The sequence below is a fragment of the Chiloscyllium plagiosum genome, unplaced genomic scaffold (genome assembly GCF_037043375.1).
Source record: "Chiloscyllium plagiosum isolate Xiang-an unplaced genomic scaffold, Cpla_swu_hap1 HiC_scaffold_25, whole genome shotgun sequence".
Lineage (NCBI taxonomy): Eukaryota > Metazoa > Chordata > Chondrichthyes > Orectolobiformes > Hemiscylliidae > Chiloscyllium > Chiloscyllium plagiosum.
This window is the reverse complement of record NW_028270163.1, coordinates 50,983,523-51,009,893: the sequence shown is the minus strand read 5'-3', so window position 1 is coordinate 51,009,893 and position 26,371 is coordinate 50,983,523. Positions and strand designations below refer to the sequence as shown.

At 45.0% G+C, this 26,371-nt stretch overlaps 1 protein-coding gene across 1 annotated transcript in view; it reads left to right on the top strand.

Annotated features, from left to right (window-relative positions):
- mcrip1 (MAPK regulated corepressor interacting protein 1) overlaps positions 1–22,330 on the top strand; it is a 29,450-nt gene extending 7,120 nt beyond the window's left edge. The window contains exons 2-4 of the mRNA XM_088000721.1: positions 650–774; positions 4,707–4,805; positions 21,452–22,330. Coding sequence (XP_087856847.1) covers positions 650–774; positions 4,707–4,805; positions 21,452–21,516 — 289 coding nt within the window. The 3' untranslated portion in view covers positions 21,517–22,330. The remainder of the gene's footprint in view (positions 1–649; positions 775–4,706; positions 4,806–21,451) is intronic.
- Positions 22,331–26,371: the final 4,041 nt, after the last annotated feature.

The following is a 26,371-nucleotide window of genomic DNA, read 5'->3' as shown; positions in this document are numbered from 1 at the left end:
AATTCCTGATCTTAAAAAATAAACAGCTCTGTAATTTAAAACAGATGGGTTTTGATTCATTTTTCTTTTGCAACAACAATTTATATTTACATTGCACCTTTCACGAAATAAAACACCCCAGAGTGATTCACAGGAGGCTTCCCAAACCGAATCAACTCTGAGCCACGTCAGACAATGTTTGGTCAGGTGGTCGAAAGTTTGGCCGAAGAAGTAGGTTTTAAGGAGTGTGTTAAAGGACCGGTGTGATATATCAAAGCAGGGAGGTGTGGGTAGATGTCCCAGAGCCTGGGGCCTCAGCAACTGATGACGTGGCCACTAATGGTGGAGCAGTTAAAATGGGGGATGCTGAAAAGGCCCAACTTAGATGAGGCAAAATTTCTGGGAGCATTTTGTCTGGAGGTTAAAATGGAGATAGGGCAAGGCCGTAGAAGTATTTGCAAATTTCTAAAATCAATTTGTATCTTTACCAGGAGTCAACAGTAGAGACTATTAATAGGTGGATGGGACTTGGGACAAGTTATGTCATACACGTAGTAATACTAGAGGGTGCAGTTCCACCCAATCAACCTGGGATTTATTTACAGCAAAGAGCTCGAGAATTTAACTTTTTAATTATTACCTGAATGTAATCTTATCCCCTCTCTTCCAGCTCACCTGCACCAAGGATTGTTTATAATGGGAAGCGAAACAATGGACCTCGCTCTCCGACTAACACTGCCCCACCGGAGATTTACACTCCAGCACATGAAGAAAATGTCAGATTTATACATGAAGGTACATTGAGATTGATGTGAAGCAAAAGGACATCCCAAAGTGCTTTACAACCAATAAAGTACTTTTGAAGTGTAGTTGATGTTGTAATGTAGGAAACACAGCAGCCGATATGCACACAAATTCCCACAAACAACAAAAATAATATCATCTGTGTGACGTTGATTGAAGGATGCATTTTCTTAAAATAATGCAGTGAGATCTGCCATCCTTACCGGTGAGAGTTAAGAATGGTCTCAATTTAATGGTTTATTTGAAAGATTGCACCTCCCCCAGTTCCTCAGTACTGACACTGGAGTGTTAGCTTTGAGATTTGCAGTTATATCCTGGGCTGGGTCTGGAGCTGTCAACCTCCTGATTCAGAGGCTTATATGCTACCAACTGAGTCACAGATCCTGGCATTGAATGTTCATTTACTAATGAGAGGCTCGCTATCTCAACATGAAGTTGTGATTTTGTTTTCCTTGTCTCTCCCTTCCTATTTGACCTATATACTGCCCCTTGACAACATAATACAAAAGCACAGCCTAGCTCTACCACACCAATATCCCTATCAACTCTTCCATTGTATTGGATGAGCAGAAATTCCCTCTAATTAAATAGTGGGAAGATCAAAGCCTTCAATCTTCACTACAAACTCTGATCCCAACTCCATTGTTTAATTTTCCTTGGCAACCGCTTCAGGCTGAACCAGGTTTTTTGCAACTCTAGTGACATATTTGACCCTGAAGTGAATACATAACCATATATTTGCATCACAACTAAGATTGCTTACTTTCACCTCCGTAACACCTCCGTAAGTCTGCCTTAGACTTGCTCCTCCTTCAGTTCTCCTGTTGAAACCCTCATGCATTTCTTAGTTACCTCTTGACTTGACTGTTCCAATGCTGTCAAGAGTGCGGTGCTGGAAAAGCCCTTCATCAGCCTGGAACGTCAATTTTCCTGCTTCTCGGATGTTGCCTGACCTGCTGTGCTTTCCAGCAGCACACTCTCGACTCATCTCCAGCATCTGCAATCATGCTGAGGTCATCCAAAGCTCTGCTGCCTGTTTCTTCACTCTCACCAAGTCCGGTTAACCTGTCACCCTGTGCTTGCTGCCCATATTGGTTTCCGTTTAAGCAATGCCTCCATTTTAAAATATTCATCCTTGATTATAGTTCCCTTTGTGACATTGCCATCCTGTCACATCCTGCAGCTTCAGTCCTAAATCTATGAGCTTTCTAATTCTCCTGTGGAGGTGCTGGTGTAGGACTGGGGTGGACAATATCAGAAGTTACACTGCACCAGCTTATGGTCCAACAGGTTTATTTAAAATCACAAGCTTTCAGACCATTGCTCCTTAATCAGGTGAAGTCGGCGAAGGAGCAGCGCTCTGAAAGCCTGTGATTTCAAATAAACCTGTTGGACTGTAGCCTGGTGTCATGTGACTTCTGACTGACTAATACTGATCTCTTGAAAACCCCCAATTTTAACTACTCCACCATTGGTGGCAGTGCCTTCAGTTGCAAAGTCCCTAAATTCTGAAATTATTTCCCTAAAGCCCTCTGTTTCTGTACCACCCTTTGCCTTTTTAAGATGCTCTGAAAAATGTCCTTATTTTCTGTAGCTTTTGGCCAACTGCCCTAATAGGCTCAGTGACAGGTTTTGCCTTGGGACATTTTATTATGTTAAAGACCTATCTTCTGCACCACGGGGTTGTTACCATATCTTTAAAAGGAAAGTGCCCTGTACATTCATCTCAAATTGTCAAATATCATAAGATGCTTCAAAACTCAACATTATTAAGAGGGTGACAGTGATTCTTCATGCTTGTTGTCATGTTGTTGCAGTCTTGATGTTGGATGCATGGTATAATTTAGTTCTTTCCCTGAATCATGTCTTTTGTAATTCCTTCTAAGTTAATGAGCAACAAAATCTAAGTTTAACTTTACCATAGTAACTAGCACTTGGATTCTCAACTCATGTGAATATTTAAGTATTGTATTTATAAACAAAATTTGGGCTTCAGCTTGTGAGAGGAATAGTATTCCTGTCTTGGCATGAGGTGGTGCTAAACTGCAGATTGGAAAGATCTCTTTGTGGGGGTGCAGCAAAGTCATAAACTCATTATTTCGAAAAAGCAGCTTTGTACAGTACTTTCACACTGGAGATAAAAAGGAGAGCAGGGTGTGTGTAGAGTTATCCCACAAGAGTAAATGAATATTGGATCCAGTTATTAAGGGCATAATAGTTGTCTGCACTCCCCTTTTCTCTCAGCCGTTGTATAGTCGAGTTAAAAGGACTAGAAGGGAGTTTTCCTCGTTATCTCCTAAACTAAAGAGTTTAGGACACAACTCCCTAGATCAAGTATAGATAGTCTTGTTCACTTCAGTATTATAAGTGGAAGTGAACAGTTCAACACTAGAGATGATTTTTGTTAACGTATATATTTTGTCCGATATGTTTTAGAATTTGCTCTCAGCCATCTGGTAATGACAGTAGTCCCCTGCTGACAAATTGGAGGAGTTTAGGCTCCAGCCAATGTCAATATGTACACCATTTTCCCAATGGGATGTGATGTTCTTTTGATCTTGGATATTTGGATTGGAAATTAAAGACATTTGAGTAAAACGTATTAGTGTGTTCTTACTGGCGAGAGAATTGCTATTAATTTATTGCTGAGATCCTGCATTTTAGAATCCTTATTTTAAACCATGCTGTGGTTTCTTCAACAAATTAACAATAAGAACTAACAGCTGGCGCCTATGCTTTAGCCTGTTAATGTCATCTTATGTTCCAAGCTTAATGTAAAAGATTTGGCAACTTGCATATGAAATCATGTAACATATCAAGTTATGTATTGATGTATTAATGCTGAAAAAAGAGTTTCATATACAGAACTGTTTTTATCTGGAAAATTCAAACCAAATATGCTTTGTGACACTTATTTGTACTATCTACTATTCATCAACTGTTGTGTTCCAAGGGGTCTGCTTGAACTTTGAATACCTTCTGAGCTTGTAATGCACTGTCACCGCTTTATAATCTTACAGGGAACCTATGAAGTTACATTGCCTGTACTTGTCTAAAGTCCTGAGGGCTTTGATCACTTGTAAGCTTTGATGTTTTCTCGATAAAGCATCTTTGTTGGCTTTGGAGCATCTTGTGCAAGTACAGCTAGTGCATTTTAGCTTGACAGATGTACAGCTCGATTTCTCTATTTTGTTTGTATGCTGCTATTGGATAAAGCTTAATTATTAATGGACTTGAAGCATGGAGCTGGGCCCTAGTCCTGGCCACACTGCTTCCCAACAGTGAGATTGTTTCACTTTGGGTAGCAGCTAGCAGTAATGGCTTCTCTGTTCAGATCGTATGGTTTCAGTGATTACCCAGTGCAGAAAGTTAAACTTTACCAACAGGACAGCTTCCCTGATTGAAATTGTAGGCTCAGTATTGGGATGTTGCAGGAACGTAACTGAACTGCCCCATTAAAATGAAAGCCCTACATTTGTGGTTTCATAATTTGCATCTTGACTCCCTTTTTAGCTAGGGCAATCTTTCAGTGATATCTTTAGTTTTTAACTGTTGGATGAAGTAAGGCCACAAATCATTTTCATTCAGATTTGAGACAAAAACAGTTGTAAATGCTGTTCTGTGGTTAGGTCTCCATTTAGAAACAAAAACAAATCACTGTTCTTGTAGTTAGTAATGATTTAAATCGACAGAGTTTTGTATGGTTAGGTAGTGAGTGCAGAAAGGTAAAAGTTCAAGATTTTCTGCTGCGTTTAAAGTTACTTTGGAAATTACCATGTTGCTGTGAATTTAACCTGTTGTTGCTGTTCATCTTTTTAACGCGGGGACAATCGGGGCTGAAGGGAGGGAGGGTGAACACAGTTTTTTTTACCTACAGCTCTTTTCTATCTTACCCCAGCCTGATGTCTGATTGTGGTTTGCAGCTTGGCAGTGTGTGGAACAGGAACTGAGGAGCCAGCTGTCAGGAAATGAGCGAGGCCCTGTCCAGTACGTAGAGAAGAATCCAAATCCAAATCTGAACAGTGAGTAATGAAATGGTTGAGAGGGGTGTGGGAGGTCTGAGGGTAAATTTGACCATGTCATTTGGAAGTTTTTTTTGCAAAAGATATTTTTGAATTAAAACAGTTTTCAGAAAATGTTTGATATCTCCCCTTTCTAGTGTAATAAGTTTTAAAGAAGATCTTTCAGTAATGTTTTGTATTACAGTGCAGCTAAAATCGTTATGAAAAGTAATTCCAAACTAGGGATCATAACTATAAGACATTGTGGAGAAATGTCTTTATCCAGAACCATAGGGGGCAGTTGAGTTGAATCGTATAAATGGGTTTTGAGGGAAAGCTAGAAAAATGCATAAAGTATCAAGAAATAAAAAGATAATCTTCCACAATTGGATGAAACCAAGTGAGAGAAGGCTCTTGTGGGACATAAACACTGTTATGGATTAATTGGGCAGAATGGCCTCTGTAGTAAATGGTCTGTAATGTTGATACCTGGATTCAGAATTCCTACTCCTTGTCTCAGATCCTTTACGAAAGCAGGTAATCAATTTGGCCCTTCACGATTATCCAAAGTTCTGGTACTGGATATGAAGAGAATGTTTCCTCTTGCTGGGAAGAGCATAACTAGATGTCAGTGATATAAGATAGTCACCAAGCAATCTAATTGGAATTCAAAAGGAACTTCTCTATCCAAAACGTGGTGAGGATCTGGAACTCACTTCCACAGCAAGTGGTTGATGTGAATAGGATACATGGATTGAGGGGAGCACCGGGTTATGATAGTGAAAGATGGGATGAGGTTCAAATGGACCACAAACACCAGCTGAATGGCCTAGTTCTGTGACACACATCCAATGCAAAGCCACCTGAAACACTGCAGCACAGTGCAGTGAAAGACTGCTATTGGCTTCAAGCTGTGCTATTTCATCTATTAAGAGATACTTGTTTAAATACATCTGACTGAAGTTTATTCGAGAGAAACTTTGGTTCCACGTAAAACTCTCAGATCATAAACTATAATCTCCATTTTCAGTATTCAGTGACCCCTGTGTATTAGCTACAGGGAGTGGAAGTCGATCCAAGGTAACACACCTGGCAATGACATTTGAATTGAGTTGGATTTGTTTTGCCAGGCAAAGATATTGTTGACCAACCACCTTGGAACGTGAGGGAGGGATGAAATTTGGGGCTGGAATTCATCATCTTTGACTTCACACAGCCCTGCAAATGAATTCTCTGAAGAGTGGAGTGGTCCTAGCTGTAAGCTGTTACTCTTCTTCTGCCAAGGCGCTGAGAGTTTGTGCTAGTTCAGCCTAACACTGGGTCCATGTGTTGGTTGGGAGTCAGTGAATTTCTCAAAAGTTTGGTTTAGAGCCTTTTTAGATGACTTCTAAAAATCAAAAGGAAGAATTGTGGATCGAACTGTGTGCTGCAATTAGACTGTAGGTTTCTGAGAGTAAGGGCAGGTTATGATGAGCAGTGCACACCTGAAGGATTTATATAACCTGTTCTTGTTATTTTTACAGTTACTGGGTGACCTACATAGTTCTAGCTTCTTTCTGTGCTTTATTTCCACTGGTGTCACACTCATGTGGCTTAAAGCAACATAGATTATGAAATCCTATTTTTCAGGTTGTCTGAACTGTCTAGTCCATCAAAGGTTCGCCTCGTTGCTGCAAGTTTTAGCATTTTACTTGCAAATAATTCGACTGCTATGCAGATAGGTTGCAATGGAATTTTAGCACTGACTGTGTGCAATTGGATTCTATTGGTATTGTTCAAAATCTCTGTTCTCATAATAACAATCTCCTTGTTTTTATGCAATTAGCCTTTATGTTTACAAATGGTATTCAACACTGTGACATCATCACCAGCACTGCTTTTGGTTACGTTCCCCAAATTTAGTGAACGGTTGGTTTTTGACTGCTGCCATCCAGCCACTAAACAAAAACAAAGCAGTTTTTAAAGTAACACTGTGTGCTATCATCATTCAATTGGTGAATTGCTGTAGGACATTATATTCACATCCAATTTCATCTTCCCCGAGGTTAGATACAGAGCAGAGAGTGATGATGAGGCTGACAGCACGTAATTGAATTCTTCCTTTGGCCCGCTTTAAATGAGCATCTTGAACAACCTACATGACAGCAGAGATGTTGAGGAAACCATGACCCTTGAAAGATATAAATTAGAAACTAAAAGCCTTGGCCCCCAAATCTTCCAATATGATTGAAGGCCTCTGACCTAACTTGCTTCACTGTGATGCATCTCCAGACCCAGAACAAATCCTGTCAGGTGCACACTCTTGGTATTTTAGAGGGAAGTTTAATTTTCTAATTTCGGGCTTTACGCTGATCAGATTATTGTGTGTATCGTGGTTTTTATACTGAAAGCTTTCCCAAGCAGATGTAAAGCCTGTTCAGGAGCAAACGAGCTGGAGTTTCAAAGCATTGCAGCACTCGGCCCTGGGCCAGGAGCTCTCAACCCCTCTGGCCCTCGCCCCACTTCCAACACTGCTCAGTAACCTCTACACCAACCCCACAACACCCAAAGCTCATCCTCTCCATGAATACTGTTGGGGTAAGTTGAACACTGTTCCTTCACGTTGCCAAGTATCCTGTCTTTAATCCATATTCAGCATTCAAGTTTGACCTTCCAAAATGCATCACTTTGCATTTATCCAGGTAAAACTCCATTTGCCATTTCTCAGCCCAGCTCTGCATCCTGTCTATGTCACACTGCAGCCTGCAATAGCCCTCGATACTGTCAACAGCACCTCCAACCTTTGTGTCATATGTAAATTTACTAATCCACCCCTCAACCTCCTCATCCAAGTCATTTATAAAAACTACAAAGCGCAGAGGCCCGAGAATAGAGCCCTGCGGGACCCCACTCAACACTGACCTTCAGGCAGAATACTTTCTATCTACAACCACTCTCTGCCTTCTGTCAGCCAACCAATTCTGAATCCAGATAGCCAAATCTTACTGTATCCCATACCTCCTAACTTTATGAATGAGCCTACCATGGGGAACCTTGTGAAATGCCTTGTACACCACACCCACTGCTCGACCTTCGTCGACCTGTCTTGTCACTTCCCCAAAGAACTCAATAAGATTAGTGAGGCATGACCTGCCCCCTCAAAGCCATGCTGACTGCCTTTAATCATGTTAGGCTTTTCCAAATAATCATAAATCCTATCCCTTAGAATTCTTTGCAAAACCTTGCTGACCGCAGACATAAGACTGACTGGTCTGTAATTGCCAGGGATTTCCCTATTCCCTTTCTTGAAAAGAGGAACAACATTCACCTCCTTCCACTCCTCCGGTACCACTCCCGTGGAGAGTGAGGAAGCAAAGATCTTCACCAGCGGCTTAGCAACCTCCTTTCTCGCTTCCGGAGCAGCCTGGGATAAATCTGGTCTGGCCCTGGGGACTTATCAATCTTAATGTTTACCAAAATTTCCAGTACATCAACTTCATCAATCTTGATCTGTTCAAGCCTGTATCCCGGCTCCTCAAAATTCTCATTCACAACAAAGTTCCTTTCCTTAGTGAAAACTGAAGCACAAAACTCAATTACTGCTTCCCCCATTTGCTCAGACTGCACACACAAGTTCCCTATGCTATCCCTGATTGGCCCTACCTTCTCCCTGATCATTCTCTTATTCGTCACCTATGAGTAAAATGCCTTTGGGTTCTCCCTAATCCTTCTTGCCAAGCCCTTTTCGTGCCCCCTCCTGGCTCTCTTCAGTCCATTTCTGAGCGCCTTTTTAGCAAGCCTGTAATCCTCTAAAGCTGTGCCTGATCCTTGTTTCCTCCACCTTACGTAAGCTGCCTTCTTCCTTTCGACGAGAAGCTCCTCAGTTCTCATCCTCCAAGGCTCCTTAATCTTACCCCTTCTAACCTGTCTCAGAGGGCCAAATTCGTGCAACAGTCACAACAACTGCTCCTTAATTGGTCTCCACATATCTGCTGTACCCTTCCTGTGGAACACTTTCTCCCAGTCTGTATTTCCCAACTCCTGATAGCGTTATAGTTTCCTTTTGCCCAGTTAAATATTTTCCCTTGGTAACTGTTCTTTTCCCTCTCCATGGCTATGGTAAATGTGAGGCAGTTGTGGTCACTATCACCAAAGTGTTCTCCCACTGTGAGATCTGACACCTGTCCTGGCTTATTGCTGAACACCAAATCCAAAATGGCCTCTCCCTTGTTGGCCTGTCCACATACTGAGTAAGGAAACCCTCCTGAACACACCTGACAGAAACTCTCCATCCAAGCTATCTGCACTAGGAGGTTCTAGTCGATATTGGGAAAGTTGAAGTCACCCATAATAACAACCCTGCTACATCTGCATTTTTCCAAAATCTGCCAGCATATGAGTTCTTCAGTCTCCCTACTGCTATCAGGGGGTCTGTAGAAAACCCCCAATGAGGTGGCTGCTCTCTTGCTGTTCCTAACTTCCACCCAAACTAACTCAGTAGACAAACCTTCCTCAACAACCTTTATTTCTATAACTGTGATGCACTCTCTGATTAGCAATGCTAAACCCCACTCCTCTTTTTCCACCCTCGCTGTTCTTTTTAAGTGTTCTAAACCCTGGAACATCTAGCAACCATTCCTGCCCCTGTGAAACCCACATCTCCGTTATGCCACAACATCATAGCCCCAAGTACTGATCCATGCTCTTAAGTACATCACTGTTATTTCTGACACTCCTTGCGTTAAAGCAGACACACTTTAACCGATCCCTTTGTTTCATCACATGAGAAACCTTCCCGGTAGATTCACTACATCCTGTCACTGTCCCATCTACAACTAGCCCCCCCCTCAGATATGTAGCTCTGGTTCCCACCCCCTTGCCAAACTAGTTTAAACCCTCCAGAACCCCACAAACAAATCTCCCACCCAGGACGTTTGTTCTCCTCCAATTCAGCTGCGACCCGTCCTTCATGTCCAGGTCCCACCTTCCCCAGGAGTCGTCCCAATGGTTTAAGTACCTGAAGCCCTCTCTCCTGCACCAGCCTCGCAACCAGTCGCTGCCTGTTCCTCACCTCACTATCTCATTGGCACCGGTAGCACACCCAAGATCACTATTCTACTTGTCCTGCTCTTCAGCTTCCAACCTAGCTCTCTCTAGTCACTTTTCAGATCCTCAATCCCTTTCCTGGCTATATCATTGGTGCCAATATGGACCATGATTTCTGGCTTCTGGATTAGTGGTGCTGGAAGAGCACAGCAGTTCAGGCAGCATCCAAGGAGCAGCGAAATTGACGTTTCGGGCAAAAGCCCTTCATCAGGAATAAAGGCAGTGAGCCTGAAGGGTGGAGAGATAAGCTAGAGGAGGGTGGGGGTGGGGAGAAAGTAGCATAGAGTACAATGGGTGAGTGGGGGAGGGGATGAAGGTGATAGGTCAGGGAGGAGAGGGTTCAGTGGATAGGTGGACAAGGAGATAGGCAAGTAGGACAAGTCATGGGGACAGTGCTGAGCTGGAAGTTTGGAACTAGGGTGAGGTGGGGGAAGAGGAAATGAGGAAACTGTTGAAGTCCACTTTGATGCCCTGGGGTTGAAGTGTTCCGAGGCGGAAGATTAGGCGTTCTTCCTCCAGGTGTCTGGTGGTGAGGGAGCGGTGGTGAAGGAGGCCCAGGACCTCCATGTCCTCGGCAGAGTGGGAGGGGGAGTTGAAATGTTGGGCCACGGGGTGGTGTGGTTGATTGGTGCGGGTGTCCCGGAGATGTTCCCTTAAGCGCTCTGCTAGGAGGCGCCCAGTCTCCCCAATGTAGAGGAGACCGCATCGGGAGCAACGGATACAATCAATGATATTAGTGGATGTGCAAGTAAAACTTTGTTGGATGTGGAAGGCTCCTTTAGGGCCTTGGATAGAGGTGAGGGAGGAGGTGTGGGCGCAGGTTTTACAGTTCCTGCGGTGGCAGGGGAAAGTGCCAGAATGGGAGGGTGGGTTGTAGGGGGGTGTGGACCTGACCAGGTAGTCAAGGAGGGAACGGTCTTTGCGGAAGGCGGAGAGGGGTGGGGAGGGAAATATACCCCTGGTGGTGGGGTCTTTTTGGAGGTGGCGGAAATGTCGGCGGATGATTTGGTTTATGCGAAGGTTGGTAGGGTGGAAGGTGAGCACCAGGGGCGTCTGTCCTTGTTACAGTTGGAGGAGAATTCATGATTTCTGGCTGCTCACCCTTCCTCTTCAGAATCCTGCAAACCCGATCGGCGACATCCCGGACCCTGGCACCGGGGAGACAACATACCTTCCGAGAGTCCCGTTCCTGACCACGAACTCTCCTGTCAATCCGTCTAACTATTGAGTCCCCTACCACTAGTGCTTTTCTATTCTCCCCCTTCCCTTCTGAGCCTCAGTGCCAGAGACCTGACAACTCTGGCTTCCCCCGGTAGGGCATCCCTACCAGCAGTATCCAAAACGGTATACTTATTGCTGAGGGGAGCGGCCACAGGGGATCCCTGTTCTATCTGTTGGTTCCCTTTCCTACCCCTGACTGTAACCCAGCTGTCCTTATCCTGTGTCTGAGGAGTGACCATTTCCCTGTTCATTGTCTCAATTCCTCTCTCAGCCTCCCGGATGATCTGCAGTTCATCCAGCTCCAGTTCCCTAACTCGGTTTTCGAGGAGCTGGAGTCGGGTGCACTTCCCGCAGATGCCACATTCTGCAGGAGGAGCATGCAAGTGCCCTATCAGCCATACCCTGCTAATCTGAAAGCCTACACAGGACTAAACAAGGAAGAGAAGAAACGGAAAGAAAATGAGTAAACCTGAAAACTTACTGAGTTTATAGACTCTTAGTGAGGTTCGAGGGGATGGGTGGGAGGGAAACGCTACTATGTAGGGTCTCTGGTTTAGATCTCGCCCACTTAAAAACTTCCCGGCAGCCCTCGTTTCTCTCCACCCTCTCTCCTCATTGCTCTGTTCAAAACTATTTGTTTTTTTCTCACCTTCCCAGCAGTCCTCTGCTCCTCTCTCTCAGTCTCGACAAATGAAGGAGGGGGTGATCGTGGCGGGGCTGGGGAAGGGGTTGATGATTAGTTCTGGGGGTTGAGGGAGCTGTTAGAATTGTCAGGGTGAAGCTGTGCAACTTTGGAGATCAACTGCTCCATTTAAAACCATGCTGGCCCGTGAACTGAAGATGACCTTAAGGCCATGTCATTAGTTACTGCTGAGAAGACACTGGGGAGATTGTGGTGTTGTAGTATTGTTAGAGGACTAGTAATCCAAAGACACCAGTAACGTTCTGGCCACAAAAGTTTGAATCCTACTACAGTAGATAGTGGCATTTCAAGTTTTTTTAAAAATCTGGAATTGAAAGTCCAATGATAACCAATGAGCCATTATCATTCCTCAAAATAATTCATCTGATCCACCTAATGTCCATTACAGAAGGAAATCTGCCATTCTTACCTGTCTGGCCCAAGCATGACTTCAGACCCACAATAATCTGACTCTTCACCACTCTCTGTGAATGATCTAGCAAACCAGTAAAACATAAAGGAATGGAACTGAAGAGATCACCTGCCTCTGATCGAGACACAGGAATTGTCAAAAGCAACCCTGTGCTGTTCTTCCTTACTAACGTCTGGTGGCTGGTGGTAAAATTGGGAGAGCTATCTGAGTGTTTGAGCAACAGCCTAATGTGGTCGATATTCCATGAATATTCCTGTGTCCCAGATGGTGACAACACCAATCTGCTGACAGGGCAGACCCAGGAGAGGTGGCAGAACAGTGGTATACAGTTGGGGAGGATTGTACACCAACACAATCTGCAACTCATGGCTTGCATATCCCTGAGTCTCCCATTACCGTCACGCCAGGGGATTAACCCTGGTTCAATAAAGAGTGCAGGAAGACATGCCGACAGCAGCATCAGGTATACCTAAAAACTGAGGGGCCAATGTCTATGCGAAACAGCATAAGCAGTGAGTGATAGACTGAGCTGAGAGATTCCACAGCAAGTAATTTGATCTCAGCTCTGCAATCCTGCCACACCCAATGATAGTGAGCAAGTAAACAGTTCACGGGAGGAAAGCGCTCCACAAATGTCCACTTCTTCAATGATGGAGGAAGCTCAGCACAAGTGCAAAACACTCGGCTGAACCAGTCCCAGTAATCTTCAGCCTGTAGTGCCAAGTAGATAATCCATCTTGGCATCCTCCAGAGACCCCCAGCATCTCTCAAACCAGTCTTCAACCAATTTAATTCACTCCATGGAATGTCCATGAAATGGCTGAATGCACTGGATACTGCAAAGACTAAAGGCCCTGGTGACATTCTGGTAATGGTGCTTCAGGACACGCTGCTCCCCTAGCCAAACTGTCCCAACACTGGCATCGACCCGACCATATAAAAAAATTGCCCAGGTATGTCCTGCACACTAAAAGCAGGACCAATCCAACTTAGCCAGTTAGTACGTCATCAGTCTACTCTCAGTCATCAGTAAAGCAATGGAAGTTGTCATCAGCTGTGTTATCCAGCAGCACTTCTGAGCAATAACCTGCTCAGTGACGCCCAGTTTGGGTTCCACTAAGGACACCTGAGTTATGATCTCTTAGTTGGCTTGGTTCTAGCAAGGACAAAGGAGTGAAATTCCAGGGGTGAGTTGGGAGTGATGGCCCTGGGCATCAAGACCCTGAAACATTGTGGGCAGCACGGTGGCACAGTGGTTAGCACTGCTGCCTCACAGCGCCAGAGACCCGGGTTCAATTCCCGCCTCAGGCGACTGACTGTGTGGAGTTTGCACGTTCTCCCCGTGTCTGTGTGGGTTTCCTCCGGGTGCTCCGGTTTCCTCCCACAGTCCAAAGATGTGCAGGTCAGGTGAATTGGCCATGCTAAATTGCCCATAGTATTAGGTAAGGGGTACATGTAGGGGTATGGGTGGGTTGCGCTTCGGCGGGGGAGTGTGGACTTGTTGGGCCGAAGGGCCTGTTTCCACACTGTAAGTAATCTAATCTAATCTAATCTAAAAAATCAAGGATCCCAGGCAAAAGGTCAATGGGAATCAGGGACAAAATCCTCTGCTGTTTGGAGTCCGACCTACCTCAAATGGTTGTGGTCCATCAGCTCCAGAACATCTCTGCAGGAGTTCCTCAATACTATCCTCAGCACAACCACCTGCATCTGCTTCACCCTCCATAAGGTCAGAAGTGGGGTTGTTCATCGATAAGGCCATAATGTTTGGTACCTCAGATACTGAAACAATCCTTGTCCAAATGCAGCAGGACTTGAAAAATATCTAGGCTTGGGCTGAAAAGCTGCAAGTTAAACTTGCACCACACAAGTATCATTCAGTGATCATCTCCAACAAGAGAGAATCTAATCCTCCCTTGATATTCAGTGGTATTAACATTGCTAAACCCTTCACTTTCAACATTCTGTGCATTACCACTGACCAGAAACTGAACTGGACTAGCCATATAAATTCCATTGCTACAAGAGCAGATCAGGGGTGAGGAATCTTGCAATGAGTAACTCACCACCTGACTTCCCAGAACCTGTCCGTGATCACAGGGTGTAAGTCGGGTGTGATGAAGTAGTACCCAGTTGCCTGGATGAGTAGAACTCCCAACAACACTCAAGAAGTTTGACAGCATTGGGACAAAGTGGTCTGCTTGTTTGGCACCACATCCACAAGCGTGCACTCCTTCCATCACCAGTGCAAGGTAGTCATCTACAGGATGCACTGCAGCAGCACACTAAGACTCCCAAACCTACAACCAGTGCTATCTAGAAGGACAAGGGCTGCAGATACACGGGTGCCCCACTGTTTACTGATTCCCTTTGAAGCTGCTCATCATCCTTACCTGGAAATATATTGCTCTTCCTTCATTGTCAAAATGCTGGAACTCCCTCCCCAAGAGCATGTGGATGTTCTTGCATGAAATGGATTGCAGTGATTCAAGGATTCAGAATCATAGAATCTGTGCAGTGTGGAAACAGACCCTTCGGCCCTACAAGTCCACATCTGCCCCCTGAAGAGTAACCCACCTCACCCATTCACCTACTATTCTACGTTTACCCCTAAATAATACACCTGACCTACACATCCCTGCAAGTAGGTTTGCTCGCTGAGCTGGAAGGTTCCCTTCCAGATGTTCTGTCACCCTACTAGGTAACATCTTCAGTGGGCCTCCGGGCAAAGCACTGTTGATAATTCCTGCTTCCTATTTATACGTTTGAGTTTCTTTGGGTTGGTGATGTCATTTCCTGTTCTTTTTCTCAGGGGGTGGTAGATGGGGTTTAACTTGATGTGTTTGTTGATAGAGTTCACTTTGGAATGCCATGCTTCTAGGAATTCTTGTGCATGTCTCTGTTTGGCTTGTCCCAGTCGAAGTGGTGTCCTTCCTTATCTGTATGTAAGGATACTAGTGAGAGTGAGTCATGTCGTTTTGTGGCTAGTTGGTGTTCATGTATCCTGGTGGCTAGTTTCCTGGAGACTCTAACAAACAGCTCTGTCAACCATCCAACCCAAACTTTGGGTCCGTTACGTAGATGACCCCTTTGTCATCACTAAACAAAACAAATTAGAGGAAACGTTCAAGACCATCAATAATACCCTTACTGGAATCAAATTCACTAAAGAGGGGGAAGACCAACAACAAACTGCCATTCCTCGATGCTGCATTAGAGAGAACAGCCAATGGGGAACTTCAAACCAGCATCTACAGGAAAACAACACATACGGACCAAATATTGAACTACAGAAGCAATCACCTCAACATCCACCATCTAAGCTGCATCAGAACGTTATTGCCACAACCCACCACACATTGCAGCACAGAGGAACTACACAGAGCAGAGGAAAATCACCTATACAGTCTATTCACAAAGAAAGGGTACCCAAAGAACACAGTCTGCAGATTTCTCAGCAACAAATCCAAAAAAGCAGGCAACACGCATCCAGAAACCCTAGCCAACCCTCCCCTACATCAAAGACATCTCGCAAATGACTGCCAGACTACTCAGACCCCTTGGCATCACGGTAACCCACCAACACACTAAAACAGCAGCTAATGAACTTGAAAGGTCCTTATACAGCCAACAAGCAAAACTAATGTTACTTACAAAATACCGTGCAAGAACTGTAACAAACACTACATTGGACAAACAGGCAGGAAACTAGCCAACTAGCCACAAAAGAACATAACCCACTCTCACTAGTATCCTTACATACGGGTGAGGAAGGACACCACTTCGACTGGGACAACACATACATTCTAGGACAAGCTAAACAAAGACATGCACGAGAATTCCTAGAAGCATGGCATTCTAACCGAAACTCTATCAACAAACACATCGAGTTAGACCCCATCTACCACCCCCTGAGAAAAAGAACAGGAAATTACATCACCACCGGATATGATATCACTACTGGAAATGACGTCACCAACCCAAACATATAAATAAAAAGTAGGAATTATCAACAGTGTTTCGCCTGGAGGGTGATGGAACGTTTGGAAATGAACTTTCCAGCTCAGCGAGCAAACCTACATCCAGAAATCTTCTCAACTCACTACACATCCCTGAACACTACGGGTAATTTAGCATGGCCAATTCACCTAACCTGCACATCTTTGGCCTGTGGGAAGAAACCGGAGCACCCGGAGGAAACCCACGCAGACACGGGGAGAATGTGCAAACTCCACACAGACAGTCGCCCGAGGCTGGAATCGAACCTGGATCCCTAGTGTTGTGAGGCAGCAGTGCTAACCACTGAGCCACCCAAAGCAATGGCAAATGCACAACCTGCAAGTGTGAACCCACAAGTTTCAAACCCCAACCATGTGCCTGGTCAGTGTGGGGACTCATGACTTTGGCGTTATTATCACCATGCTCTAACCATCTGAGCTAACTGACCTACACAGCTCACTACTGCGAGTGCATACAGGAGTGAGCAGTGAAAACTGGCCTGGCCTGGCCCAGCCCAGTGGAGCCCACACTCCCATGAATGATATTTTAAAAAATATCTTGTCTCCTCACTTTGTCCAGCATTGGAAGCTTCACATGGTTAAATTGCAAATTAAATATTGGACACACCCTTTCCCAATAATGACCAGACGATCTGTGCCTTTATTTGGGGTTTATGGTGTAACATCCATGATGCATATGTCTGTAATTGTGTACCTGATCGTGAAGCTTGAGCACTGGAAATCAAGCCTCACTATTCCTGGAGTCATGGCCAGTATGAAAAAAGTTAACCGAACTCCCCAAAGTTCCCAGACTGACAAACGCAGGTTAACTGGAAACACTGACCAGCATTCTGGTTTCTCGGGAAGTGTGTATTGGCCTTGGGGAGTACAACCTGGGTTTACAAAAATGAAAAGGATTTAAGGGGTTAACTTATGAGGAGAGATACAAATTAGGTGTGTTTTCTCTCGAATTTATAAGGTTGAAGGGTGATCTGATTGAAGTCTTCAAGATAAAAACAGAAAAATGCAGAATCGTGAAGATAAATATTTCCTCTGGTTGGGCGATTCTAGAACTAAAGGGCACAGTCTGAGAATTAGATCCTGGATGGAGGTTTGCTTACTGAGCTGGAAGGTTCACTTTCAGACGTTTTGTCAGGTAACCGGGTAACCTCTTCGGTGGGCCTCTGAATGAAGCAGCGGTGGTGTAGCCCATTTTCAATTTATATATTTGAGTTTCCTTGGGTTGGTGATGTCATTTCCTGTGGCGATACCATTTCCTATGGTGATGTCATTTCCTGTTCTTTTTCTCAAGGGGTGATAAATGAGAACCAAGTCAATGTGTTTGTTGATAGAGTTCCGGTTGGAATGCCATGCTTCTAGGAATTCTCGTGCATGTCTCTGTTTGGCTTGTCCTTGAACAAACAGCTCGGTCAACCATTCAACCCAAACTTTGGGTCCACTACGTGGATGACACCTTTATCATCACTAAACGAAACAAATTAGAGGAAACCTTCAAGACCATCAATAATACCCTAACTAGCTTAAAATTTACTAAAAAGGAGAAAAACAACACCAAACTGCCATTCCTAGGGTAAAGCGGTAGATGTGGTGTATATGGATTTTAGTAAAGCGTTTGATAAGGTTCCCCATGGTAGGCTACTGCAAGAAATGCAGAGGTATGGCATTGAGGGTGAGTTGGAGGTTTGGATTAGGAATTGGCTGGCTGGAAGAAGACAGAGGGTAGTAGTTGATGGTAAAGGTTCATCTTGAAGTGCAGTTACTAGTGGTGTTCCGCAAGGATCTGTTTTGGGACCATTGCTGTTTGTCATTTTTATAAATGACCTGGAGGAGGGGCTAGAAGGTTGGGTGAGCAAGTTTCTACGAAAGTCGGTGGAGTTGTTGACAGCGAGGAAGTATGTGGCAGGTTACAGCGGGATATAGATAAGCTGCAGAGCTGGGCAGAAAGGTGGCAAATGGAGTTCAATGTAGCTAAGTGTGAGGTGATTCACTTTGGTAAGAGTAACAAAAAGATGGGGTACTGGGCTAATGGTCGGATACTTGGTAGTGTGGATGAGCAGAGGGATCTTGGTGTCCATGTACACAGATCTCTGAAAGTTGCCACCCAGGTAAATAGTGAGGTGAAGAAGGCATATGGCGTACTGGCTTTTATTGGTAGAGGAATTGAGTTCCGGAGTACTGAGGTCATGTTGCAGTTGCATAAGACTCTGGTGCGGCTGCATCTGGAGTATTGTGTGCAGTTTTGGTCGCCATACTATAGGAAGGATGTGGAGGCACTGGAACGGGTGCAGAGGAGGTTTACCAGGATGTTGCCTGATATGGTAGGAAGATCGTATGAGGAAAGGCTGAGGCACTTGGGGCTGTTTTCATTGGAGAAAAGAAGGTTTAGGGGTGACTTGATAGAGGTGTACAAGATGATTAGGGGTTTAGATAGGGTTGACCATGAGAACCTTTTTCCACGTATGGAGTCAGCTATTACGAGGGGGCATAGCTTTAAATTAAGGGGTGGTAGGTATTGGACAGATGTTAGGGGTAGATTCTTTACTCAGCAAGTCGTGAGTTCATGGAATGCCCTGCCAATAGCAGTGGTGGACTCTCCCTCTTTATGGGCATTTAAACAGGCATTGGATAGGCATATGGAGGATAGTGGGCTAGTGTAGGTTAGGTGGACTTGGATTGGCGCAACATCGAGGGCCAAAGGGCCTGTACTGCGCTGTATTTTTTCTATGTTCCTAGATGTCACAGTAGAGCAAACAGCCAATGGGGAACTTCAAACCAGCATCTACAGGAAAATAACACATACTGACCAAATATTGAGCTACAGAAGCAAACATCCCAACATCCACAAACAAAGCTGCATTATAGCATTATTTCAACGAGCCACCATACACTGCAGAGCAGAAGAAAATCACCTATACAATGTATCCGAAAAGAACGGGTACCCAATGAACACAGATTTCTCAGCAACAAACCCAAACAAGCAGACAACATGCGTTCAGAAACCCTAGCCACGCTCCCCTACATCAAAGACATCTCTGAAATGACTGCCAGACTACTCCGACCCCTTGGCATCATGGTAGCCCACAAACCCACCAACACACTAAAACAACAGCTAATGAACTTGGAAGACCCTATACAGACATCATGCAAAACTAATGTCATTTACAAAATACCTTGCAAGAACTGTAACAAACATTACATTGGACAAACAGGCAGAAAACTAGCCACCAGAATACATGAACATCGACTAGCCACAAAACGACATGACCTTTCACTGGTATCCTTACATACAGATAAGGAAGGACGCCACTTCAACTGGGACAACACATCCATCCGAGGACAGTTCAAATAGAGACACACACGAGAATTCCTAGAAACATGGCATTCCAACCGGAACTCTATCAACAAACACATTGACTTGGATCCCATTTACTACCCCTGACAAAAAGAACAGGAAATGGCATCACCATGGGAAATGATGTCACCATGGGAAATGATGTCACCAACCCAAGGCAACTCAAACAGATAAATAGAAAGTGGGCTACGCCACTGGCACTTCATTCAGAGGCTCACTGAAGATGTTACCTAGTATGGTGACGAAACGTCTGAAAATGAACCTTCCACCTCAGCGAGCAAACCTACATCCAGGACCTTAACCTGAGCTTCAAATCTTCTCAAAACTCGCTGATTAGAGCCTGCCTGTTCAGGAGAGATGTTCGGAAGCACTTAAACACACACTCATGGTGGGAGATATTTGGATCTCTTCTACAAACAGCAGGCGTTGCAGGATCAGTTAATTTTAATCTGAGACAGATCTTTATTAAGCAAAGATATTAAGGGATATGGGCCAAAAGGCATATCCATGGAATCCCTACAGTGTGGAAACAGGCCATTCAGCCCAAAGTGTCCACACCAACTCTCCAAAGAGCATCCCACCCAAACCCACCCCCCTGCATTTCCGTTGGCCAACACTATGGACAATTTAGCTTGGCCAATCCACCTAATCTGTGCATCTTTGAACTGTGGGAGGAAACCCACGCAGACACTGAGCACATGGAAACTCTACACAGACAGTTGTGCAAGGGTGGAATCGAACAGGGGTCCCTGGTGCTGTGAGGCAGCAGTGCTAACCACTGAGCCACCGTGCGGGCACAGTGGAGTTCGGCCACAGATGAGCCATGATCCTATTGTATGGTGGACAGACTCGAGGTCTGCTCCTGCTTTTCTGTTCCCATACATATTTAGTCAGCCTGCTGAGGCATGTAATGGCACATTTCTAGAGAAGTTGGGACTTGAAAACACAGGCTATCTGGCTATATTTGCTCTTCCCAGGCAATCTCTAATCCACATACTAACCAGGCCTCAATCTTCTTAGTGTCTTAAGATCAGACAAAAGCAGATTTTTACAGGCCAGTATGGCCATTCCTATGTTCCTATGCACTTAATAAGAAAATAACTGTTTATTACGAACAAATTGTCTTCAATCAATGGCAATTAGGAAGTTTGAATTGCTAACTCCAAATTCTCTATACCCTTTTAAATTCGCCTTTCTCTCACACACGGACGCATGCGTAACATTAAGGATGGAAGTAAATCAGGGAAAACCAGTTTGATAGCACCAGGCCAGATGACAATGTTTCTCTTTCCCTTTCAGTTCTCTGCTGATAGGTCAAGGTTGTTTGCACACCAGAGTTTTCTTTCAGTTATTGGATAGAATTTGTCCTTTCACTGTCTTTAAAGGCTTTTTATTCATCCCTCAAGAGGGGGATTGCAAGGAAAATTGAGTGGAAGATAGCTTGCTGTTACTGGAAACCTTTTGTACCTTCATGCAGGAGAGAGAGAATGACTTTTTGATGCTTTCTGTTTGCAGGCTACATGGTTCTCACTGCATTGGCCCTATATAAGTCACATGGTCAGGAACCAATCAGAACACTGTTGTCAACCCTTGGCCCTTAGTTCCGAACCCATCAGTTCTATGGTGGCTGTTTGTACTCTCACTATTCCAGTAAAACCACAACATGACATGCACCTCGCAACGTGCTCCTACAAACATGATTGTTAAAAGTGCAGCCATCTCTTTGCAGTCGTCTTGGTTTAAATCAATGTCTTTTTATAGTCCACAATCCTAAAAACAAGGGAATTAAATAGATGTGGTCCTTTACACCATAAAATCACACTGTTACCGTCGGTTAGACAGACCAGGCACTAAGTCAATGTATTTGTTTTTCAGATTTCACACCCGTGGACTTGAGTGATTTAAAGAAGAGGGGCATGTCAGATGCTAAAAAGTCTTAAGGGCTCTGCGTTGGCTGGATTTGATCTTTCCTTCAACATCCTCAGGAGCTTCTTTTTGAAGTTTGTTTTCTTTGATCTCTGGCTTGGAGAGGGAATCCAGAGCCTACCCACTTTCTTCCACCAGAATGGATGTCTTGTCAGTTACCTTTAACTGACCTGAGGATGCATGCAGTTGGCATGTGTTTAAAAAAAAAACTTGAGTTTGTAGATGGTGCTAATTTTAACTGATTTATTTTCCATCTGTTTCTTCTCCATTTCTGTCGAGAGCTGTGCTCCATTTGACATGTTATGGCCACAATTCAGACTCTGTGGTGTCCTGAGGAATAGGAGATGCCCTCAGGAGGCATTGTTTAGAAACCCTTCACACTCTGCACTGATTGTAAGTTTTCTCCATAACTTGTTTGGCATTGACGGGCAGGCTGGATGCTCAGAAAGATTGTGATTGGGGTGGAGGCTGGAGGCTGTGGGACAGGAAGTAGCCTAGCGAGTGAAGCAGTATCCTCTGTGACTAAGATTTATTTGTTTAACAATGCCATTGCCGCAGCCAGAGGTTGAGAATGGATTTGATGGAACATTCTGTTTGACTCGCACTGAATGGAGCCAGTTAATAATGTGGGAAAACGAACAGCCCATGTTAAACAGCTGGGCTTAAAACAGTGAACTGTGTGATGGGATCATAAACTGTTTTCTGCAGACAGACTATAAGTTTGAGTCATTTTAGGTTTGTATTCCAGAGGTTGCTTTCAAATGAGTCTTTAACTATTTTTAAAATGAAAAGTGGGGGTAGGGGGCATGTTGGGGGGGGGGGGGGGAGGGGGGAGGGGGGGGGGCGATTTCAATTTCAGAATAATTTTGTTTTATTTTTTAAATTTTGTATTTTCCACATTCCTGTTTTCTCCACAATATATGATAAACATTGTCAGGTCTGGGTGAGTGAGAATGCAGGCTGGTCTGCAGATTTTATTGTCTGAACTCTCTGCCTCCCACTCTCGCCTGGTGCGCTTTATGCTCTCCAGTCAATAAAGTGGCAGACCTCATACTGAATACTACAGGGGAATTTGATTATCCTTTATCCTGGGACCATGAATCTATCACTCTTTCTGATGGGCGGTTGGCACTTGACTGGTTAGAAACCCAGGTTTCCCCCCCCCCCCCCCCCCCGCCCCCCAGGAGTCATCCAGCTTTCTAAACAGTGGGTCTCTCTCATTCAGACGGTGCCAGCATCTAAGCTTCCAAATAGATTGGCCCAAGCCTTTCCTTCACCAGCTGCATTCTGGGCGTGAAAGGGTTAAGCATAGTAACCCTCCCTGTGAGACCGGAATTATTACTGATGTTGGCAACTTATCTAATTGATGGAAAAGTATGTATCAGAATCAGTACTCCATTACAGTATCGATACATCACATTCGAGAGCTAGAAGGACAGTGTTCATGAGAGGAACTGTACAATTTCATGAACTTCCCGATGCATAAGTGGGGAAGTGTTGTAAATAAAACTTGCCTTCCATTTATGAGAGGAGTGTTTGTGTCTGTTGTTCGATTCCTATTCATGTGAATGGCCCAGGCAACACAGGAAAGGTTTCTTACAAATTCAAAGGCTGGATGTACAGCAAATCGAACAGTGTTAGAAGTCAACAGAAATTACCACAGACGGTTACAACCGGGAAAGTAGGCAGGCATGACACTCTGCCAACCGGATTCCTTCCTCCCATCAACCAACCAAGTTGTCCCCTCTACCTGTGTTCACCACCCCACCCCTCTCCCCATCCAAACCTCCCCCCTTACCCCCCCCCCCCCAAAACCCCCTGGTCCTAAAGAAGGGTTACACCCGAAACATCGACTTCTCCACCTCCTGATGCTGCCTGGCTTGCTGTGCCCTCCCAACCTCCTGCTTGTCTGCCTTGGATTCTAGCATCTGCAGTTTCTTTATTTTACCCGTGTCAGGTGGTAAGTAGCCATGGAGCCTAATCCCACTTTCCAGCTCCTAGTCTGCAACCTTCAAAGTTACGGAACTCAAACATAGAACATCAAACAGTCCAGCACAGGAACTGATCATTCGGCCCACTGTGTTGTGCTGAACATGACGCCAAATTAAATTAATCCCTTCTGCCTGCCCTTGGTCCATATCCCTGCATTCCTTCCTTATTCATGTGTTTACCTAAAAGCCCCTTAAACACCCCTATCGTATCTGCTTCCTCTGCTACCCCTGGCAGCACGTTCCACACTCCCACCACTCTGTGTTAAAAAAGAACTTGCCCCTCTCCTTTGAACTTTCCCCTCTCACCTTTAGTTCATGCTCCCCAGTATTAGACATTTTACCTCTGGGGAGAAAGATTCTGACCATAAACCCTTTCTATGGATCCCATAATTTTACAGCCTTCTATTAAGTCTCCCCTCAGCTTCCACCGCTCCAGAGAAAACAGCCTGCGGTTTTCTAGCCACTCCTTATAGCTCGCACCCTCTAATCCAGGTAAACGTCTTCTACACCCTCTCTTAAACCCTCCACATCCTTCCTGTAATGTGGTGATCAGAATTGAACACAGTACTCAAGTGTGGCCTAATCACAGTCTTATAAAGCTGCAACATGAAATCCTGACTCTTGTACTCCATTCCCCGACCAATAAAAGCAAGCGTGCCATGCGCCTTCTTTACAACAAGATGATAGGCAAATTTAAAAAAAAAATGTTGAGGGTTTCTGCCTTCCATCACCCACTATCCTCTGGGTGAAATGAATTTGCTCTCAAAGCCTCCTACCTCTTATCCCCCAGTCTATGCCACTGCGTACATGCTCCTCAGTAAAGGACCATGAGGCTTTCTTGCCCTTATGTTTCTTTTACGTGTCAGTGAGGTGTCTCATCATCACCTTTATACAGGAGGACTTTCAACCACTGTTTTACAGTCAGGTGGCTGGGGAAATAGTCAAAATAACCGAATCTGTAGGCAATGATCTCCTTGTCCACGTTCAGTTACTTTCGCGATAGTGGAAGAAGGACGAGAAATAACCTGGAGACACAGTGGAATGGGTGAGGGTCTGGCAAGGAAAATGAGCCTCAATAATTTTGAGAACTACCTAATTTTTTTTTTAGAAAATGCATAAAATCTCTTTCAAGAGCAAAAGCTGTCACGTAACACTTGTTCTTTGTGATATTTATGGATGTTGGGGTGTTTTGGCACTACGTGAATGCTCTGTTGCATTAGAGGGTGTGTGCAATGTATAAAGGCTAATGTGCTTTGCTACATGGCTGATGAGAGAGAGACCTCCAGTGGTCATTCAGGAAGGTGCAGGTTTACTCCAACAATGCAGAAAGCTTAACTATTTGAGACAATACATCCATCTCCCTACTTCATACCACCCAATCTAATTCTTCTTTCTTCCTTGTCCTTATCTCGTTTTCCTTTCAATCCAGGTGAATTGGCCATACTAAATTGCCCGTAGTGTTAGGTAAGGGGTAAATGTAGGGGTATGGGTGGGTTTCGCTTCGGCGGGTCGGTGTGGACTTGTTGGGCTGAAGGGCCTGTTTCCACACTGTAATCTAATCTAATCTAATCCATACATTTGGGGTCATTTGGCTGGACGGTTGGATTGTGACACAGACAACAGCACGGGTTTGATTCCCACACTGGCTGAGGTCATCATGAAGGACTCACCTTCTCAACTTTGCCCCTCAACTGCCCTCAGGTTAATCCCATCACTGTTGTCTGTCTCTCTCTATGTCCTCTGGGACTATGATAACTCCACCTTTTATTTTCTCAACTATTCCTTGCGGGAATGAGTTCCATTTCCTCGTCACTCTTTTGCTGAAGAAATCTCACCTCAGTTCCATGTTGGATTGATTGGTGGTGATTTTTGTAAAGTAAAATGTCACAGCTTCTAAACTTGTACTGATATTCATTGATACTTCACCTCTGTAGTATTACCTCTGATGCACATCTTCCATTGATCCTTTCAACCAGATTCTGACTTGATTATTCCAATTCCCTTCTGGTTACCCTGGCCCCCCACCTTCTCCAGCGCACCCAGGATCCTGTAGTCAGCACCCTACCCTGCATCAAGTCCCTGTCCTCCATCATCCCCCTGAACTACATTGACTCTCAGTTCTCCCATGCTTGAAAATCAAAAATGATCCCATTGTGGTTAAAGTACTCCATGACCTCACCCCTCCCTGTCTCTCACCACCTCCAGCTTCCATTCCCACTCACTGTGAACCCACAGTTCCCATGGTCCTGTCTCGAAACCCCCCCGCCACCCCCCACATCGTCCTCAGCAGCTGGGCAGTGAGCTGCCTACCTGTGTGCAAATCCCTCCAGGATGGCACATCACCCACACTCCCCTTGGAGTTCTGCCTTCGTCCAAATCTGGATTCTCACATTCCCCTCCTCTTTACCATCACAGCCCTCCCCCGCCCTAAAAGAAAATCCCTCTTTAAAATGGCCTAGCTTTGAAAGCGCCTGACTTAAGAACTCCCTCCTTTGGCTCTGTCATGTGCCTTGCGACTTTCCAAAGGTGTTATATAAATGCAAGTTGTTGTTCTGTGGCAACATGTTGTCGGGCCTCAGCAATTCATCTCTCCGCACATCACACACAGCACCCCCCCACACACACACACACACACACACCCCACCCACACCCCACCCACACACCCCACACATTAACCCCCCCACACAGCCCCCACCCCCACACCCCCCCCACACACACACACACACCACACACACCCCCCACACACACCCCCCCCACACACCCCCCCCCCACACACCCCCCCACACACACCCCCCCACACACACCCCCCCACACACCCCCCCCCACACACCCCCCACACACACCCCCCACACACACCCCCCACACACCCCCCCCACAC